General features: G+C 42.3%; 1 protein-coding gene across 2 annotated transcripts in view; it reads left to right on the plus strand.

Moving 5' to 3' along the window:
• RTTN (rotatin) overlaps positions 1-22,891 on the plus strand; it is a 368,340-nt gene that overhangs the window by 11,120 nt on the left and 334,329 nt on the right. For both annotated transcript variants that reach the window (XM_088475926.1, XM_088475927.1), the window contains exons 2-3: positions 4,227-4,289; positions 6,074-6,261. In XM_088475926.1, coding sequence (XP_088332052.1) covers positions 4,259-4,289; positions 6,074-6,261 — 219 coding nt within the window. In that variant the 5' untranslated portion in view covers positions 4,227-4,258. The remainder of the gene's footprint in view (positions 1-4,226; positions 4,290-6,073; positions 6,262-22,891) is intronic.

Consider the following 22,891-nt stretch of genomic DNA (forward strand, 5'->3'; position numbering starts at 1 on the left):
ATGTTTTGTTGTAATTAAGTGACCATACACTGTGCAATTAAAGAAAAGTAGTGCACGTCACATGAATTGTGTTATAGAGGTACCTACTACTTCAGACCCTCCAACATGACCTCTTCCACCCAGTACAAAATGCTCTGCTCCTGGACTTCCTTCTTAATTGATGATTGCAGCCCCCTGTGGTGAAACACCTGCCTCATCTATTAACTAGCTCAACACAGGTGGCTGCAATCATAAATTAGGTGGGAAGTCCAGGAGCAGAGCATTTTGTACCGGGTGGAAGGGGGGCATGTTGGAGGGTAGGCTACTTGTGTTCTGTGAAAAAGCCTCAACCTTGTTTAGTGATCACTTGTTAAATATATTTTGTCTAAAAGCAGGTTTGTCAAACATTATACATCATGATTTAATTAGAAGCGATACGCTGTCAATTTTCCCACAATGTTGGGCTGTGCACATTTATGTCTACACTTGTAGGCTGAACATCGCTAGTTTTCCTGTGCCCCTCTATGGGGTATGAAGAATAACTAGAGATTTTGCTGCCCGTGGTGTACCATTCCTGAATGGCACTTTTCTGCTAAGCTGCTAAGTGATTGGATTGGCCACTCTGGCTTTAGTAGGCAATAAAATCCACATCTATTAATTCAAAATACATAAAAAAAAAACATTAATATCTTTGTAATGTAGCAGTTTTTCGGATCAAGACTGATAATAAAAGTAGGGGAAGACCACAACTGCAAATAAATAGATAACCTATGCTTGACATTATTGGACCTGTCACTATTGGAGCAGTGGGTATTTTTGTATATACAGCTCATTCTCTAACTTTCTATTGATTGAAGGACAAGTTTACAAAGGTTGGCACCTAGAAGTTTAATGACAAAAATCTGCTAAGTGGATCAATTATCATCATGCTAGCCGACTAGCATGTGCTTAATGATAATAGGCACTTTTCTCACTGCATGTTCTTCTGATAAGTTTTATTATGTGATGTCATCCAAATCTATCCAGTGGAAGGCCCAGAACAGGATCCCTGGGTCAAAGTTCTACCCAACCACTCCATTAGGCATTCCAGACCAATTGCCACTCCTGAAGTTTTCATTCAAATCCATCCAGTGGAAGCCCAAAAATCATCTCCCTGGGGTCAAAGTTCTGCCCAGACCTCAACTCCCTAGTGTTTCTTCCGGGATCCAGTGTTACCATCCAGTAGAAGGCTCGGAACAGACTTCCCAGGTCAAAATTCTGCCCAGCGTACACCAACAGGAGGTCCGACCGGGACTCTAAAACCCCTCTAAAACCTGGCCAGGATCCAACTAGACCACCTCGCGTTGGTTTCATCCCAATCTGTGCAGGGGTGTTCAAATGCATAGCCAGACAGACAAACAAACATATAAATAAATATACAAATAGTATAGTACAAGTGATGTCAGTTCGAGAGCTTCGGCTCTGTTTGAGCCGAAAGCTCTCTGGGGCTTGCGGCCACGAGACCCTACCACAAGGGTCTCGTCGCAAGCCCGATGGTCTTGACCATCACGACCATCATCCTGGCCGCTCGCATTAGCTGCGGGTGGCAATCCACAGCAATGCGAGCGGCCAGGAGGCCGCTCCATAAAAAAAAAAAGACGCCCTGTTTCAGAGCAAGCGCTCTTTCAGAGCGTCCGGCTCTGAATCAGGGCCACTGTTCTTACACTATTTTTTCCTCGTCGTCGCATCTGCTCTTTTGTGATATTTCTGGTTACCCACCTAGCACACACACACGATAAATTTTTAGTTCCTTTGTCACAATATGCTAAACCCGTTCGAATGAGATTCCAAGTGAATCTGAAACTTTGCATAAAGTTAATCTTCTGTCATTTTGCAACATATCTGCAGCTTTGGCAATGTTGATATCTGTAAACGCGGTAAATGGTCTCCCAGAACACGCTTCGTCAGTCACTCGTGTATAACCCTCTTTGAAGTGCTTCGACCACCTAAATACTTCAGCACGGCTATTTTTTTTTCCGACCATATGCTTGCTGTAACATTTCATGAATTTCACTTCCACAAAATTCAATCGCACATCTCTGACGTAATCTCACAGACATGTCTTCCTCATCCGCCATGACGAAGCATACGAAGATCTTCCACTCGCTGTGACCAAACAAAGAAGACTATGACCGTCCAACCGCAGGTTCAGACACATCGATATGAGCTTCACAATAACCAGCATAGCGTTGCTACGTCTAACTATGAGACAGAAAAACAGACAGTTTCATTACTTTTCAATCAGCCCCTGTGTGTGTGTGTGTGTGTGTGTGTGTAAATATATATATATATATATATATATATATATATACAGTATATATAATATACTGTACATATAATATACTGTACATACATATAGCGGGTTAACTAAGTATTGAACACATCAACACATCATATATTTGTAATGGGGCTATTGTAATGAAATTGTTACCAAATGTCAGCAACACCCTATGCAATCCACACATGCAAAGAAATCAAACCATAGATGTCCATAAATTAAGTTGTGTGTAATAATGAGAAATGACACAGGGAAAAAGTATTGAACACGCTTACTTATATTTATTCAATACTTCGTACAAAAGCCTTTGTTGGTAATGACTGCTTCAAGACACCTCCTGTATGGAGAAACTAGTCGCATGCATTGCTCAGGTGTGATTTTGGCCCATTCTTCCACACAAACCTTCTTCAAATCTTGAAGGTTCCTTGGGCCTCTTCTATGAACTCTGATCTTTAGGTCTTTCCATAGATTTTCAATTGGATTCAAGTCAGGTAATTGGCTGGGCCATTCTAGCAGCTTTATTTTCTTTCTCTGAAAAAAAGAGTGTCCTTGGCTGTGTGTTTGGGATTGTTGTCTTGCTGAAATGTCCTCCCTTGTTTCATCTTCAGCAGGTAGATGCAGCAGATTTTTATGAAGAATGTCTCGGTACATTTTTCCATTCATCCTTCCTTTAATCATATGAAGTATGCCAGTACCGTATGCCGAAAAACCGCCCCACACCATGATGTTCCCACCTCCTCCAAACTCTACTGTTGGTATTGTGTTTTTGGGGTGGTGTGCATTGCCATTTCTCTTCCAAACATTAGTATTATGGCATTCAAAGACTTCAATTTTTGGTCTCATCTGACCAGACTATATTCTCCCAGTATTTCACAAGTTTGTCCAAATGTTGTGCAGCAAACCTTAAAAGGGCTTCAACATGCTTTTTCTTCAGCAATGGTGTCTTGCGTGGTGAGTGTGCATACAGGCCATTGTGGTTGAGTGCATTACTTATTGTTTTCTTTGAAACAATTGTACCTGCTAATTCCAGGTCTTTCTGAAGCTCTCCACAAGTAGTCCTTGGCTCTTGGACACCTCTTCTGATAATTATTTTCACTCCTCTGTCAGAAATCTTGCGAGGAACACCTGGTCGTGGCCGGTTTATGGTGAAATAATGTTCTTTCCACTTCCGGATTATGGCCAAACAGTGCTCACTGTAACATTCAGAAGTTTTAGAAGTCCTAACCAATGCCAACAGTATATTTTGCAACAATAAGATTGCGCAGGTCTTGAGAGAGCTCTTTGCTTTTACCCAGCATGAAATGTTTCCTGTATGACACCTTGGTAATGTGACACCTTTTTATAGGCCATCAGTTGGGACTGAACCAGCTTATATTAATTTGCACTGACAAGGGGCAGGCTTGCTTTCTAATTACTAATAGATTTCAGCTGGTTTTGACTTCCCATACCGTTTTGCATCCCCTTTCTTCATGTGTTCAATACTTTTTCCCTGTGTCATTCACATTATTACACATAACTTAATTTATGGGCATCTATGGTTTGATTTCTTTGCATGTGTGGATTGCATGGGTTGCTGCTGACATTTGGTGACAATTTCAATACAATAGACCCATTACAAATATATTTACTGAGAAAAATGTTGATGTGTTCAATACTTCTTATACCTGCTGTGTGTACATATATATAATTATATTTAATTTATTTGTGTGTGTGTATAAAATAAAATATATATAAAATCAGTATATATAGTGTTAGACTTATCTATATCATTAAAAATGGTGACAGGTCTTTTATAAATGACTGATTTACCAAGTTTGGGAGAATTTACAGTGCCTCAGAAAATTAGTCAAGTATAACTTTGAGGTGGGTTCTGTTTAGCTTTTTCTCAGTCTATTTAATGTATATGTTATGATGTTTGTTTCTTTTACAGAACGTGTCTGAAAAAATAATTAATAAACCATCATGGACCTTTCTTCATTGGTGAAGAAACTTGGTGAGATGCATATATTTGCTGTTTCATATATATCTATATATATATCTATATATATATATGTATGTATGTATATGTGTGAGTGTGTGTGAATTGTGCAAAGTCCAGAGAATAAACAGTTACAGAAATTCTCTTGTTTAATATTATGGTGTATTTAGCACACACAAAATAAATTTTATGATATGTACCATCATTATTGTTATATCTATTTTTTTGAAGAAGTAAGAGGTCAACTTACTTCGATGGTATGTTAAATCAAAGTACAAGATACTACAAGTAGATTAATTATAATTGAAAAAAAGATAATTTGATGTTTAAATTCTATTAAGAATTCTATAGTCTTTCTGAAACACTGTACACTCTGTATCCCCTTGAACCAGTTATACTTGAAGCAATTATTTTTTTTCCTTCAACATGTTATTGTCGTACCATATTGGATCCTCTTTCTCAGGCCATTTCCAAGACGTCAGACCCGACATGGTAATGGTGCTTACTTCAATTTAGTTATGGATATCGGGGCAGATGTACTAAGCTCTGGAAAGTGATAAAGTGGAGAATGATAAACTACCAACCAATCAGATCCTAACTGTCATTTTTCAAACACAGCCTGTAACATGACAGTTAGGAGCTGAGTGGCTGGTCGTTTATCACTCTCCAATTTATCACTCTTCAAGGCTTAGTGCATCTCCCCTGTTATCTTACACTATTCCTGGATAAAACTCTCCCTCATATTCTACAATAACATAGTACTTAATATATAAAGTTTTGACCATGTGTTGGCCTCCATCTATCTTCTCTTTATTAGATTTTTCTCATGAATTCTCAGGGGGGAATTAATTTGTTTTTGTGCACCCTATCTCCCATCTTAACTGATGGGGCATTATTCAATTGTTTTAGTTTTTCGCACAAGTCACTCCTAAATAGACCAGATTTAGCCGCATAAAGCTGCTAAACTCCTCTAAAGTACCACTTAGTGAGTACAAACAATAATTTCGGTGACCAAAAGACGGACTTTTTGCAGATATCTGCTCGCCACCTCAGGAAGGTCCGAGCGGAAATCATGCATTCACGTCTGTGAGCAGAGACAATTGAATAGCTTTGACGGGCGCGCAAAAACAAATGAATCTTCCCTTCTATGTTATTTAGTTGCTTTTCCAATTGGTATAAATTAACCTAAATTGACCTTGATTTTAAGGAATAAAATTCCCTTTCTGTATAACTTATTTTGTGAGGACGGGATGTAGTCATGATCCCGGCAGTAAGGATCCCATGGGTTAGAATACCACCCCTGGATTTCCGATGGTCCCAATCCTGGTGGTGAGCATTAGGGTTAGGTTTAGGGTCAGGCACTTAGAGGAGGGTTAGGCTGTGGGAGGGGACGGTTAGGTTAGGCTGCCAAAGGGGATAGTTAGGCCTAGGCTGCGGGAGGTGTTGGTTAGGGGGAGGGATAGAATACTCACCATCATGTGTCTGGATTTTGACCGCGGGGATTCCCGAGCCGGCATTGTGACCGTTTGGATTCTGACCGCTGGGATCCTGTACTCAACCCGTGAGGACAGATGAGATACTCATTGGAGATGCTCTGTAATTATTCTATTTGGTAAATTATTTGATAATGTTTACACTGACTTCTTTAAATTGTGTTCAGAAATTGGGTATTAATGTGACGTTACAGTCAAGTATGATGATTGATAAAGATGAGGTCAAATAATTTTTGGCCAGTAAATAGTTCTCTTTCTTTTGTTTGCTTTTTAATTCTTTTTTTATAATTTTTTTTTTTACTGTAGGTCATCATCTTATAGAGATTAGAGAGAGAGCACTTAAAAATATACTTTGCAAACTGGACCATAATCTTCTTACACTTGAGGATCTAGTTCAGGAGAAGTCATTCTTACTATGCCTTCTGGAATGGTTTAACTTCCCTACAGTTCCGATGAAGAAAGAAATACTACAGCTTCTAAATAAGTTGGTAAAGGTGTGTGTAATCTGCTCTAGTGCATGTTTTGTGTCATCGTAACTGTTCTACATATGCGTACAGTTGTATAAGTTATGATTTCATAAGTACATTATATGTTCTGTACTCCCTAAAACTAAAGGCGGGCACACATTAGAAGATATTTCATCTGATCCGATCTGTCCGATATATTGTCAATATCATGTAATGTGTACCCACTGGTATGCCTTCGGCAGACGGGATGCCGACCCTTACATTACTGGCTCCAGAATACCGACGCTGGTCAGAATCCCGGCGCTGGCATCCTGGCTGCCGGGATGCCGAAGGTAAGTAATGGGGTGGGGGGGAGGGTTAGGGTTAGGCACTTAAGAGAGGGTTAGGCACCAAGGGGGGAGGGTTAGGGTTCGGGGAGGTTTGCTTCAGGCACTAGGGGTGGGGGTTAGGTTTAGAAGAGGGAGGGGTAGGGAGAGAGGGAGGGTTAGCATACCAACCAACAAGTGTGGTATGTTAACCCTGTCGGGATCCCGGCGGCAGGATTCTGCCCTCCAGGATCCCGACTGTTGGTATTTCATACCGATTCCGTACCCACTATGTCGAGCCATAGGCGCACCCGCAGCGTCATCAGTCGCATCGGCAGATTGTCCCTGCATGCAACTCAATTTGACGATGTGACTGAGTAACCCATGCAGCTGGCTGCGCCAGGGGCCGACATATCAGGCATTTGGGCACCGGATCGTCTAATGTGTACCGGCCGCCCGATATGTTAGCCCATTGTGCGTGCAGTCACCCTTCGGATCGCTGGGTATACATATCGTTTAATGTGTACACAGCTTGAGATTAATAGACACTTAATAATGTGACTTTCTTTTATACCACCCAGCTGCCATTTATTCAGCCAAATCAAAATTACAATGACGCAAAGAAATTGAAAGTGCTACTGTTGGACCTTTTGTAAAATATATAATGAATAAAAATATCTAAAAGTAGATCTGTGAAAAACATCACTCCAGAGTGAGTACATGTAGTAAAATGCATATATAGTGAAATTCATTTTCAAGTTCAATTAACACTTACAGTGGACTTGTCTTCATCATTAATTGTTTGATAGCATTTTATTAAACGTGTAAGACATTACATCCATAAGCGAATTATAAATGAATTCTGCTACATATCTGTCCCATAAATGCTTTGTTACTTTTTATTGGTTCCCCTCTTCTTTACCACCAGCTTTTTATATGAATGTCATGTAGAGGATGGTTAAAAAAAAAGTTTCTACTGTTCAAATGATGTAATCTACTGCTTTAGCTACAGTATGAGATAATAAATGCAAATATTATTATGACAGTGACAATCTCTCTGAGGTACATCACATGTTGACGTGATTGGAGTTGCAACACAACATTATAAAAGGAAAAGACAGTCAAATATAAAATGTATATATTTTTCTCTAGATCCTATGGTTGTATCAGTGTTTTGTCTGCCTGAAATTTCTTGGGCTAAATTGTGTCTAATCATTTTCCCTAAATAGTGTTAATTAAGTTGAAAGAATGTAATTCCATGTATTACCAAGCAAAAGCCTCCCACAATTTTGTTGCAAAAACAAAAAATGTTCTGGTGGTGTTAGAAAAAGTAATATTTGCATATCATATCCAAAATACAGATGTGTTCTCGCTCGTCTTTCCTGCAGTCACACCAAACAGCCCCTCTTGGTGTGCCTTGTCCCATGAGATTCCCCCAGCTCAGAGCGTGATCCCTTACGAGGTTTCCCACCTCTGAGCTGTTCCTCCTCACCCTCCTCCCACTGTGAGACGCTCAGCAGCCATTGCACACAGCATTGTTGAACTACAGGTCTCGGGAGAATCGGATCTGGTCTTCCTGTATACCACTCCCCGGAGCCAGGTTATACAGCGCTCAATTTTAACAGCCTATTAAGTCTTGAGTAGTTGATTCAGTGAACATTGCAAGTATATTTATGTGCATTGTATGTGACTTGTGCTAGCTCTGCTGTTGTGATATACTGTCTTAAACTTTCTGACTGTCCGTTATATCTATCCCTGCTGGTCTTTCTTAACCCTCAACTACCAGGTGTATAGGAGTTCATTATTACTTTACATTTCCCTGTATTTGTAAAGGGTGTCACATTGCATTACTAGCTTTACACTGATTGTGTGCTGCTGCCTGGTTATTACTGAGTCTAAAAGTGCGATAAACAGGAGTCTGCGGCCCCTGTGCTGGTTACTTGCAGATCCTGTACAGCAGGCTTGTCTCCTCAGGATTCCGTGCAGGACGGTCTGTGTGCTATTTGTTATGTACCACCTCTCCAGCCCATCGTACCAGCCCCTGTCAGGAGCCACCTTGGGTGTCCTCCTTATCCCAGGTTGACCCAGCTAGTGGACCGTTTATCAGCCCCCATGCTGCATCCTACCATGGGGTATCCACAGCTATTGCTGCCTACTATGTCGGGACCCCCTATGCATCCTCCTTGGATGGATGTTTTTGCCCACTCAGTTCAGAATATGGCCCAAAAGTCTACCGCCTATCAGCAAATGTGACAGGCGGAACGACTGTGAGCTGCCAAAGCACATAGGACTGTGTCATCCACCCAGCTTTCGGATTCTGACGCATCATCTGAGGAGGCAGAAAATGCACAAGGCTCTCTCCATGGGTCACCCTCAGGCGTGGAGACCAGTCATTCAATAGTGGATGTCCCTTCTTTAGTGAGGGCGGTTAAATCAATCCTGAATATAGAAGATGATGAACCGGACCCTAAGCCTAAAACCGAGATGTTTAAACGTCAAAAGTTGGTTAAGGCTGAATTCCCTCAATCAGACCAGCTCACAGAGCTCATGGGGGATGCTTGGGGCACTCCTGGCAAATGGTTCCAGGTCCCAAAAAGACAAGCGTCTTTTTACCCTCTCCATGCTGGTAAGTGTACTGGAGGTCCCTCCTACTGTTGATTCGTGGCACGCTTAGTCAGAAGCTCTATGCTGCCTTTACCATCTACAGTACATCCTCCCTTAAGGATGCTACGGATAGAAAGATGGAAACTTGTCTCGAGTCAGTCTACTTGGTTTCTGGCACTATTACTCAGCCGGCTATGGCCGCGGCCTGGGTGGCTAAGGCTATTGAAGGATGGGCCGAGGCACTGGATGACAGCCTGCCATCAGACACTACCAGAGTGCAACTGGCCTACATCTCCCATATTCAGGAAGCGGCCACTTATTTTCAAGGTTTTTTTTTTTTTTTTTCATTCAAGTCAGCACTGTTTAGTTGGACTAATGATTTCTCCTTGCTCCCTCCTGAGGGTGCCAGGGGAAAACTGACTAAAGTGCCTTCCGCAAGGCTGATTTCTGGCTTAGCGCGGCACTAACAGCCTCGAGCAGGCACTTTAATCGGCTGGTTCTCGCGACTAAACACCCAGGTTAAGTGGCGAGACCGGCATTCTCCAACTTAACTACTTCCCCTCCGAGTAAACATTGCGCTGAATTGAATAGCTCAGTGAGATCCCTCCCGGCGCTATTCAAGTCATGCTGAATTGAATCACCCCCTTCATATCTCTCTCCAAGGCTTAGTACATAGACCCCAATATTACCCATACAGCTCCAGTAATAAATATCTGGTTTTATACAAAATTTTCTTCCATGTCATAGTTGCTGCTTATATCATTACTATCAAGTTAGTGCATATAAGGAACCACACACTCATCTGAATGAGTATGTTATGGATACTGTAGTGGTCTTCTGAGTATCAAATGATTGATAGAAGAGAATAGCTTGTACACTGATGCATTGCAAATGTAAAGATATCAGGACTCCTTTGCAAAATTTGCACTGAATCCATAGATCCCAGTCAGACACTTATTTTAATTGCACTATACAGATAAAATGTTAATTTCTGATTGGTTGGCAGGTTTAGTGCAAATTGCACCTTAAGGTAATGTTAATAAATTAATCCTATTGTAACAGATTTAAGTTTGTGTAGATAAAGGAACTTTTTTATATTGAAGCTTATAGGTGCTCTCAAAGCTGTCTATTCGTTTGAGAAATAATTTAGAATTCAGTTTGTCCATTAGTTTGAAGTGTTCCATTGATTTTTGGTGCACTTGTACAGCAATCTCGCAAACACTTTAATGGCCACATTAAGGAATTTCTTTTGTTGTGTGTCTCAATCTGTGTCAATGGATTGTGACTTTATTTTCCTGTGCTATAAAATGACAGCTACAGTAGCTAGCCTTGTTCTCTTCTACTTAATTTGTTAATAGAATTATTATTATTTTTTTAACCTGGTAAATAATTGCATTTACCACACACCAATATGTCCCAAATAACATTTTGCAACATGGAAAAGATAGCAGAGGAAATCGTATAAATTTTGAAAGAAAAATTGCATAACCCTTTTGTAATCTAATTCGGACCTGTGTATAGATCCATCTGTGTGTTTAGGTTGGCTGTGGAGTGTTTCCGTGGAATGGATGGATCTTGCTCCCAATTAGTATAGAAACTTGAATGTGTTTCATTACGTATCCAGGTAACTAAGCTGTGTGATGGACTGCTGTGCTTGGCTACAAGCTTCACCAGACAGTAGGTGAGCAGTACGAAAGGAATTTCTATTTGAATGACGTAAATAACAAATTGCACATTAGCTGTAACCCATGGCAACCAGTTTCCAATTTATTCTAATCAGTGTAGTAGAAATTGGACAATGAATGCAAATGTCATATTGCTTGCTGAGTTTATTTTTTATATGAAGTTCTCTACATGGTCTTCATTTTCAACTGACATTGAACTTACATATGTGTGCACTTGTACATAATACTTCCTTATAAAGTTGTACTTACTTGGTTTAATCTATTGCACCTCGTTCCTTATAGCACCCTTTTTGTATGCTATTCAAGTGTGCATTGTCAATTTATTTGCAACTGACATTTTTCTTACATGGTTCACTGCACTTTGTAGGAAAAATATGGTGTTGCCTGTAGCAGAACACAAGAAAATGACAGTTACGATCTTTAACTTGTATTTTCCATTGTTATTAGTTCTAAATTTAACAGCAGAATGAGTGTGGTTTGATAATATGCTTTGTCCTCAATGTTGGCTAGGAAAGAATAATAAATGCAGCACTCAAATATATAGCAGTAATAGTGTCTATAAATAAAAATGGTATTAATAATATTGGTATATGGGCCAGTAGTAGAATAATAAAATCACATACAGTCAGGTGCATAAGTATTGGGACATTGACAGAATTTTCATATTTTGGCCTCTATTCACCACCACAATGGCTTTGAAATGAAACAAACAAGATGTGCTTTAACTGCAGACTTTCAGATTTAATTTGTGGGTAAAAACATCCAAACCAGGTGAACGGTGTAGGAATTACAACGGTTTCTATATGTGCCTCCCACTTTTTAAGGGACCAAAAGTAATGGGACTATCAACTCAAAAGCTATTTCATGGACAGGTGTGGGCTATTCCCTCATTATTTCATTATCGATCAAGCAGGTAAAAGGTCTGGAGTTGATTCTAGGTGTGACATTTGCATTTGGAATCAGTTGCTGTCGACTCTCAATATGAGATCCAAAGAGCTGTCACTATCAGTGAAGCAAGCCATCATTAGGCTGAAAAATCAAAACAAACCCATCAGAGAGATAGCAAAAATATTAGGTGTGGCCAAATCAACTGTTTGGAACATTCTTAAAAAGAAAGAACGCACCGGAGAGCTCAGCAACACCAAAAGACCCGGAAGACCACGGAAAACAACTGTGGTGGATGACAGAAGAATTATTTCCCTGGTGAAGAAAAACCCCTTCACAACAGTTGGCCAAATCAAGAACACTCTCCAGGAGTTAGGTGTATATGTGTCAAAGTCAACAATCAAGAGAAGACTTCACAAGAGTGAATATAGAGGGTTCACCACAAGATGTAAACCATTGGTGAGCCACAAAAACATGAAGACCAGATTAGAGTTTGCCAAACAACATCTAAAAAAGCCATTACAGTTCTGGAACAACATCCTATGGACAGATGAGACAAAGATCAACTTGTACCAGAGTGATGAGAAGAGTATGGAGAAGGAAAGGGACTGCTCATGATCCAAAACATACCACCTCATCAGTGAAGCATGGTGGTGGTAGTGTCATGGCTTGGGCATGTATGGCTACAAATGGAACTGGTATCCTTGTATTTATTGATGATGTGACTGCTGACAAAAGCAGCAGAATGAGTTCTGAAGTGTTTCGGGCAATATTATATGCTCATATTCAGTCAAATGCTTCAGAACTCATTGGACGGCGCTTCACAGTGCAGATGGACAATGACCCGAAGCATACTGCAAAAGCAACCAAGGAGTTTTTTAAGGCTAAATAGTGGAATGTTATGCAATGGCCAAGTCAATCCCCTGACCTGAATCCCATTGAGCATGCATTTCACTTGATGAAGACAAAACTGAAGGGAAAATGCCCCAATAACAAACAGGAACTGAACACATTTGCAGTAGAGGCCTGGCAGAGCATCACCAGGGATGAAACCCAGCGTCTGGTGATGTCTATGCGTTCCAGACTTCAGTCTGTAATTGCCTGCAAAGGATTTGCAACAAAGTATTGAAAATTGAAAGTTAGATTTAGGATTGTTTAGTTTGTCCCATTACTTTTGGCCCCTTAAAAAGTGGGAGGCACATATAGAAACCGTTGTAATTCCTACACCGGTCACCTGATTTGGATGTAATTACCCTCAAATTAAATCTGAAAGACTGCAGTTAAAGCATATCTTGTTTGTTTAATTTCAAAGCCATTGTGGTGGTGAATAGAGGCCAAAATATGAAAATTCTGTCAATGTCCCAATATTTATGCACCTGACTGTATTCAACTACATGAAAATGATAATAAAATATCACCAATAATGCCACAATTGATGTAATTAAATGGGTTAACTTGCACCCACAGTTCTGAAAGCTCCCTTGATTCAGAGATGTATGAACTGGAACGAGTTGTGTCAACCCCCCTAAATGCAAAGCTCACACCATGGAGACCTCAACCATGGTGTGACCTTTGCACACTAACTTATAGTAGAAATTATAGTGCAATCCAGCGTGAAAGGTACTTACTAGTCTAATGTGGGCAATGGGACTCCTCTTAAACTAAAATATTTGTAGGGTTCTAGTTCTCCTTATTTTCCGTTCTTGCTGGCAGTTGGAAGAGAATAGATAGCATTGGTTGTCACTTCCACAGATGGTGCACTTCCATCAGAATAAATCCCAAGCACTGAAAGGTTGAGCAGTGGCAGTTTACAAGCCTCCTAACGCTATTCATTGTAGGAATCACACAGCGTCCTCCCTGAATTTAGGGTCGGTGACTGCAATCGTCCCAATTCACATATCTCTGAATAATGTTTCAGCCCATTCGGTTATTTCACTTGCGGCATTTGTGGTGATCTGTTAATACTGTTGTCATGTGTGTTTAATAAATTGTAGTTGTATTATTCTAATACTAGTCTGCATACTAATATTATCATTTTTATGTATAGATACTATTGCTATGATTTTTTTAAGTGCTACGATATATTTATAAAAGAAATAATAGTCTATACATTTTGGCGGCAGGCAACATATTTTATAGATTTTCAGTGTTTTACTAAAACCATACAGTATACCAGTATACCAGACTTTCCTTATCTTTAACATTGTTTTACACCTTAGTTGTAAGGAATTTGTCAGGTTTACCGGTAATTAAATAAATGGGTATTGCCTTGAATTGCAGAATAGTGCTTAAGTGTGCACCTGCATTCTCTTTTTTATTTTTCCTCATGGCACAACAAGTCTTAATATGGTAGCTCTTTTATAATATTTAAAAAATTAGGGAGTTTAGTCGCCCCCCCCCCCTTTTTTTTTCTTAATTTGCCTCTGTATGTGTGTGTGTATATAATATACACTTGAAGGTGAGACTCATTTTGCCTGAATTAGCTCCTCTCCCACCTGCCCCTAGGCAGTTTTAATTAGTATAGGTCCTTGCATTGCAGTCTACGCATTGGAATGTGCACTAGTATACAGATGTGCCCTCTCACATTGTTGCTGCAGTTGGCGCCAACAGCCCGTCTCGGCGAGCCAGGTCCCATGAGACTGATGGCGCCGGCTGTCTTTTCTGTGCAATACGATGCGACTAGGACGCACCCGGAGACTGTGCTGATTAATTTAATGTGTGGCTCTTGTATATCTCTGTGCGACTGAGTCTCTGAATTAGTATACGATGCGTCGCAACTTTTTTCCATGCCAAGTTCCGTTTACAGACTCCATCACACATACAGTAGATATACAAGTGTTCTATATTAGATTAATTAGCACAGTCTCCTGGTGCGTCCTAGACTCATCGCATTGCAGCATAGAGACATTTTCGGCCAAAAAAAAAGACACCCAATGCCAGCAGAGTTGCATGGGACCTGGCGGCTGACCCATGCTAACCATGTCGTGCTGCGTTGCATTTTGAGAATAAATGTAGGACAACAAATCTGTCGGAAGGTCCTGGATAAATTAATATAATGTGTCAGTATTAGGGATGTTAGGGACCCACCTGATGAGGTTCACCTTGGCATAGTAGGTGGGCATAAATTTTTGGTCAAACATGTACTAAGAACCTTTATTTAAACTAGGGGTGAGCGGGTTCGGATTTCTGAAATCTGAGCCCCCCCGATCCGAGGCCGATCCGAGTCAGGCTCGACTTTTCCCGCCTGACTCGGATCTGAAATCGAGGCAAAACGTCATCATCCCGCCTTCCGGGTCTCGCGGGTTTTGGATCCTATATAAGGTACCTGCGTCGGCGCCATTTTCTCACTCGGCTGTGGACTGTGAAGAGGGAGGGTGGGAGTTAGGGCTGGCTGGGCTGTGTAGTGTAGTGTAGTGGTGTAGTGTAGTGTAGTGTTGTGCTGTGCTGTGCTGCTGTTATCCATAGGGGCTGTGTCCACTACTTCAAAGTCCATAGGGCTGGCTGGACTGTGTTGTGCAGTCAGTTGTCCATAGGGGCTGTGTCCACTCCAAAGTCCTGTGCAGTGTCCCAGTCCTAAAGGGGTGCTGTAGTGTTGTCCATGGGGTGCTCTGACCGTCAGGGGTGCTCCCCCCAAGTGCTAAAAGAAAAAATATTTTTTCTGTGTTTGTGAATTGTGTGCGCAGTAGCCGCACGTGCATCAGCAAAGTAGTGCCAAGCGTGCGCCTGTGTCCCATAAATAAAGGGCCGGCTGGATTGACCGCTAAAGGGTGCTGTAACCCCCAAAGGGCACTCCAAACAAAATAAAAAAATATATTTATTTGTGTTTGTGAATTGTGTGTGCAGTAGCCGCACGTGCATCAACAAAGTAGTGCCAAGCGTGCGCCTGTGTCATAAGTAAAGGGCCGGCTGGCTTGACCGTTAAAGGGTGCTGTAACCCCCTAAGTACACTCCAAACAAAATAAAAATTTTTTTTCTGTGTTTGTGAATTGTGTGCACTGTGGCTGCACGTTCATCAACAAAGGTGCAGCGCCAAGCGTGCGCCTGTGTCCCATAAGTAAAGGGCCGGCTGGCTCATTTCTTTAAGGGTGGTGTAACCCACAAAGTGCACTAGTCTCCAACAAAAATTAAAAAATATTTTCTGTGTTTGTGTGCGCCTTAGCCGCACGTATATATCAATATAACATAAATGGAGGACCAAACTTTTTCCGATAAAAATAAAATAGGAAAAGATCAAGAACCACTTCCTCCTAGTGCTGAAGCTGCTGCCACTAGTCATGACATAGACGATAACATGCCATCAACGTCGTCTGCCAAGGCCGATGCCCAATGTCATAGTAGAGGGCACATACAATCCCAAATGGCAAATTTCAGGAAAATGACCTTGAAAAAAACATTTAAATCATCTGAAGAGAAACGTAAGGTCTTTCCCTATGTTCATGACTAGTGGTTCAGCTTCACATGACGATGGAAGCCCTCCTCCCACTAAAAAAATCAAAAGAGTTAAGCTGGCAAAAGCACAGCGAAGAACTGTGCGTTCTAAGAAGATATCACAAATCCCCAAGGAGAGTCCAAGTGTGGTGGTGGTTGCGATGCCTGACCTTCCCAGCACTGGACGGGAAGAGGTGGCTCTTTCCACCATTTGCACGCCCCCTGCAAGTGCTGAAAGGAGCACCCACAGTCCACTTGCTGATATGCAAATTGAAGATGTCACTGTTGAAGTACAACAGGATGAGGATACTGGTGTAGCTGGCGCTGAGGAGGAAGTTGGCGAGGAGGATTCTGATGGTGATGTGGTTTGTTTAAATCAGGCTCCGGGGGAGACAGTTGTTGTCCGTGGGATGAAAAAGCCCATCACGGTCATGCCTGGGCAGAAGACCAAACATTCCACCTCTTTGGTCTGGCAATATTTCTATCCAAATCCGGACAACAACTGTCTTGCCATATGTACCATATGTAAAGGTGAAATAAGTAGGGGTAGGGACGTTAACCACCTAGGAACATTCTCCCTTATATGGCACCTGCAGCGCATTCATAAAAAGTTACTGTCAAGTTCAGAAACTTTGGCTAAGACCGTAAGCAGTCCAGGGACACCTAAATCCCGTTGTCCTGTTGTATCCAAGCGCCTGCAAACCACACCGTCAACTTCCTCCTCGTCAATTTCCTCCTTAGTCAGGATCGGAAGTAGTCCTGCAGGCCATGTCACTGGCATGACTGACTCTCCTATCCGGGATTCCTCCGGAGGATCCTGCATTGCTACGCCTCCTGCTGCTGCTGTTGCTGCTGCTGGGAGTCATTCATCATCCCAGAGAGGAAGTAGGAACACCACTACTTTTACTAAACAATTGACCCTCCAACAGTCCTTAGCGAGGAGGATGAAGTACGACAGCAGTCATGCTGAAGCAAAACGTATAACTGAGGCCTTGACTGCTATGTTGGTGTTAGACGTGCGTCCGGTATCCGCCATTAGTGCAGTGGGATTTAGACAATTGATGGAGGTAGTGTGTCCCTGGTTCCAAATCCCGTCTAGATTCCACTTCACTAGGCAGGCGATACCGAGACTGTACAGAAACGTCAGAAAAAGTGTCCTCAGTGTCCTGAAAAATGCTGTTGTACCCAATGTCCACTTAACCACGGACATGTGGACAAGTGGAACAGGGCAGACTAAGGACTATATGACTGTGACAGCCCACTGGGTAGATGTATCACCTTACGCAGCAACAGCAGCAGCGTCACCAGTAGCAGCATCTCAGAAACGCCAGCTCGTTCCAAGGCAGGCTACGCTGTGCATCACCGGTTTCAGAGACACACCGCTGACAACCTCTTAGAGAAACTGAGGGAAATCATCGCCCAGTGGCTTACCCCACTTAGACTCTCCTGGGGATTTGTGATATCTAACAACGCCACCAATATTGTGCGGGCATTACATCTGGGCAAATTCCAGCACGTCCCATGTTTTGCTCACACAATAAACTTGGTGGTGCAGAATTTTCTGAAAAGCGACAGGGGCGTGCAGGAGACACTTTGGATGGCCCGAAAAATTTCTGTCCACTTTCGCCATTCAGCGACTGCGTGCCGAAGACTGGAGCACCAGCAAACACTCTTGAACCTGCCCCGCCATCACCTGAAGCAAGAGGTTGTGACGCGGTGGAACTCAACCCTCTATATGCTTCAGAGGATGGAGGAGCAGCAAAAGGCCATTCAAGCCTATACATCCACCTATGACATAGGCAAAGGAGGGGTATGCACCTGACTCAAGCGCAGTGGAGAATGATTTCCGTGTTGTGCAAGGTTCTCCTGCCCTTCGAACTTGCCACACGTGAAGTCAGTTCAGACACTGCCAGCTTGAGTCAGGTCATTCCCCTCATCAGGCTTTTGCAGAAGCAGCTGGAGAAAGTGAAGGAGGAGCTAGGACGGAGCGATTCCGCTCGGCATGTGGGACTTGTGGATGAAGCCCTTCATTCGCTTTGCCAGGATTCCAGGGTGGTCAATCTGTTGAAATCAGACCACTACATTTTGGCCACCGTGCTCGATCCTAGGTTTAAAGCCTATGTGGTGTCTCTCTTTCCGGCCAACACAAGCCTGCAGAGGTGCAAAGACCTGCTGGTGAAAACACTGTCAGCTGAAGCAGAACGTGACACGTCAACAGCTCCTTCTTCATTTTCTCCCGCAACTGGGGCTGCCAGGAAAAAACTTAGGTATCCTAAGCAACCCGCTGGCGGTGATGCAGGGCAGGCAGGACCAAGTTTGGACATCTGGTCCGGACTGATGGACCTGGCAACAATTTCTGACATGTCTACTGTCACTACATATGATACTGTCACCATTGGCAGAATGGTGGAGGATTACATCGGTGACAGCATCCAAGTAGGAATGTCAGACAGTCCATACCTGTACTGGCAGGAAAAAGAGGCAATTTGGAGGCCCCTGTACAAACTGGCTCTATTTTACCTGAGTTGCCCCCCCTCCAATGTGTACTCCGAAAGAGTGTTTAGTGCAGCCGGGAACCTTGTCAGCGAAAGGCGTAGGAGTTTGCTTCCACAAAATGTGGAGAAGATGATGTTCATAAAAATGAATTATCAACTCTTCCAGGGAGACCAGCCTCCAGAACGTACAGAGGGACCTGTGGTGGTGGATTCCAGTGGGGACGAGTTAATACTCTGTGAGGATGAGGATGTACACAACACTGAAGAGGGTGAGGAATCGGTGGATGAGGAGGATGAGGATGACATCTTGCCTCCGTAGAGCCAGTTTGTGCAGGGACAGATTAATTGCCAGCTTGTTTTGTGGGGGCCCAAACGATCCAATCATTTCAGCCACAGTTGTGTGGCAGACCCTGGCGCTGAAATGATTGGTTTGTTAAAGTGTGCATTTCCTGTTTATACAACATAAGGGTGGGTGGGAGGGCCCAAGGACAATTCCATCTTGCACCTCTTTTTTTTCTTTGCATTATGTACTGTTTGGGGCCTAGTTTTTCAAACTGCCATCCTGTCTGCCACTGCAGTGTCACTCCTAGATGGTTCACGTGTTTGTGCCGCCCACTCGTGTCGATTAGCATAGTCATCCAGCTACCTCTGTGCAACCTTTTGGACATAAAAACACTATTGTGAGGTGTGAGGTGTTCAGAATTCACTGGAAATTAGTGGAAATTAAGGTTATTGAGGTTAATAATAGCATAGGAGCAGAAAAACCAACACATTCTGTGATTTTAGCTGTTTTTATGCTTTTTTTAAAAAAAATACAGATCCAAAACACAAAACCCAGAACCCAAAACACAGAAGGGTGGTTTTGGCAAAACCAATCCAGATCCAAAACACGAAGAAAGATCCAGATCCAAAACCAAAACACAAAACACGAAAAGTGGCCGGTGCACACCCCTAATTTAAACTTAATGTTAATTGTTAGCGTTTACTATTAATGTTTTTTTTTTCATCAGTTGTCAGAATCTTTGAATTGTTTAGACTTTGAACTGGGACCACTGGGCTAGACTTGGTTGTTCCTAGAGTGAATGAAGTGATGTAGTCTTTGGAGGCTCTTCCACAATCAGGATAAACTGAACAGAAAGGAGAACAGTTTAAATACTAGGCTGAGGAACTGATATGCTACCCTGTTATGGAGGTAACGCTAACTGAAGCCTAAAACACTGATATACGATAAGTGCTCAAATTGGAGGTGTATCAGGAACACAGAGGTATGTAGTGTTCCTGTTAGGCTGCAAGGATCTGTGCACTGCCCGATATGAAAACACTGAACTGTGCCCTGCCCTTATGGTGGCGCCCCGAGGAAAGCCATCCCCACCCTCGGGCTGCAGAGTCACCCCTGGGGGAGGGGGTTCGGTTAAACATCCAAAGGCGAGTGAATACATGCTATGAGCATGTGCACTGCATCTATTCACACTATGGGGATATTTTGGGGGGCAGCCCAGCATCTTCGTAAGCGATGAGCACACCCCCCTACAGTGATGAAAAGGGGGTGTGTTTCAAGGCCATGCCCCCTTTTCTAAGTGACCACTCCCCTTTTTCAGACACCCGCTGAAGTGCTTTTTTCCGATAGGCGTCCTGCCTGGGCTAGCATGACCACTAGGTATGAATGATGCTAAATATGGGTGATGTGTCAGAAACCCTGGATGTAATTCTGTCCTTATAGTACACACTAGAGATATATCCACTCTGCAGAAGATGTCTCTATATAATGCTGATAGCCTTGCAGGCTGACACAGGTTTTGCACATAGGTATAGCAGACTGCAGTTGGTACTGCATGTTGGTATTAGCAGGTTGTAGTTGGTACTGCACGTTGATATTAGCAGACTGTAGTTGGTACTGCATTTTGGTATTAGTAGACTGTAGTTGGTACTGCACATTGATATATATGCTGGGAAATGCAGGCTGAAAATGAAACTACTTGCTGGGATATGCAGGGTGTAGCTGGTGCTACACACTGAAATTTGCAGGCAGAAAAAGCACACTGGTATTTGATTTGGACTGAGCACCGAATTGAAGCAGGAAGCAACACAGGACCACTCGCAGGAAAAACAGGAGTCAGAAGGTAGAGCTGCTGACGCAGGAACAGGTCAAATACAAGTTGAACTGGCAATGAGCATATGCAAGTGAGGGGTTTAAATAGGGCACTCTGGACATTCATTGGGGGAACATGCCAGCGAATGAACTGGCAGCGCCGGTAGTGGTAAGAGGGCCTGAGAGCCATCAGTATTCTTAGGGGTATATTTACTAGGAGAGTGCGACCGGTCAGACGTCTGGTAACTATATGGCCGGAGGACGCACTGACTAGACTACAGGATATGTTGGAATTCACAAACTGGGATTTGTTTATTGATGAGAGTAGGGTAAATGGCGATATAGATATTGACTCTCTAGCATCATTGATATTAGGTTACATCGGTTGCTGTACGGATAGTGTTACAGTAACAAAGAGTATTAAAATATTTCCCAACGTGAAGCCTTGGTTGAACGGGGAAGTTCGATCTCTACTCAAGGCTCGTGATAGAGCGTTTAAATCTGGTGATTTAGAAATGTTGAAATCTTCCAGGTGTGAATTGCAGAAAGGTATTAGGAGGGCTAAAATTAGTTACTCCACAAAGATTGAAGCTAGAAGTCATGATAACAGGAATCCGAGAAGCCTGTGGCAGATGATCCAGGATATTACTGGTTGTAAAATAAAAAAGGAGGTGATTAGCAATGACAATAATCTATTAGCTGAAGATTTGAACCTGTTCTACTCTAGGTTTGATCAAGAGAATAGTTTTTCTGTTACGCCCCAAATTCCCCGGGTGGGGGAGTCTCCTCTTATGTTGGAGGAGTATGATGTGATTAAATGTCTACGTCGGGTTGATTTGTGTAAATCAGCCGGCCCGGATGGGATTAGCGGTAAAGTCCTCAAGGGGTGTGCAGACCAGTTAAGTTGGATATTAACGGTCTTATTTAATTTGTCCCTTTTTAATTGTGTAGTGCCGAGATGTTTTAAGAAGGCAAATATTGTTCCAGTTCCAAAAAAGGGGGTAGTAAAATGCCTTAATGATTATCGCCCAATTGCACTAACTTCATTGATAATGAAATGCTTTGAAAGGCTGGTATTAGGACATATTCAATCTTTTTTCCCAGTAGATTTTGATCCTTTTCAGTTTGCATATAGGAAAAATCGTTGCACTGATGATGCGGTACTTACAGCACTTCACTCTATTTTAGCTCATTTGGAAGTGAGGGATTCTTATGTTCGGATACTCTTTGTTGATTTTAGTTCTGCTTTTAATACGGTTATTCCCATCTCACTAACATCTAAGTTGTTTGACTTGGGGTTAAGTGGGTCTATTTGTAACTGGGTTTTAAACTTTTTAACTGATAGACCACAAGTAGTTAGAATTGGAGGTGATGTGTCGGGGGAAGTGTTGATTAAGACTGGTGTTCCCCAGGGTTGTGTTCTCAGCCCCCTATTATACTCGCTATTTACCCACGACTGCGTGTCGACTTCTGATTCTGTGAAAATCATCAAATTTGCTGATGATATTGCAGTCGTTGGGTTAATTAGCAGGAATGATGAGTCCCATTATAGGAAAGAGATCAAAAATTTGGTTTCTTGGAGTGGTGATAATCACTTGCTCCTAAATGGTGACAAGACAAAAGAACTGGTAATTGATTTTCGTAGGAGATGTTTAGAGCAGAAATTGCCAGTGTCTATTAACAACCAGGATGTTGATATAGTTGAGTCTTTTAAATTTCTGGGTATCCAGGTTGCGGCAGATTTGACATGGTCTTTAAATACACTGTCCCTAATTAAAAAGGCGCAACAGCGTTTGTTTTTCCTAAGACGTTTGAGGGCCTCGGGAGTTAGCAAAGTAACTATGCTAAACTTTTACAGATGCTCAATTGAGAGCATTCTGACGTTTGGTATCATTATCTGGTATGGCAACTGCACAGCGAGTGAAAGAAGTGCACTGGAACGGGTTGTTAGGACCGCCAGCAAAATCATTGGCGTGCAGTTGCCAACTATTCATGATGTTTATGGGCTTAGGGTTCTAAAGAGAACCAAAGGTATCATATCGGATCCAAGCCATCCATTTCATGAATTTTTTGATAAGCTCCCATCTTTAAAGCGGTTTAGAGTACTTCGGGCACGTACGAGTCGCTTGAGGGTTAGTTTTCTTCCATCTGCTGTGCGCATGTTGA

This window comes from Taudactylus pleione, unplaced genomic scaffold (genome assembly GCF_031769625.1).
Source record: "Taudactylus pleione unplaced genomic scaffold, aTauple2 ptg000179l, whole genome shotgun sequence".
In the NCBI taxonomy this organism is placed as follows: Eukaryota; Metazoa; Chordata; class Amphibia; order Anura; family Myobatrachidae; genus Taudactylus; species Taudactylus pleione.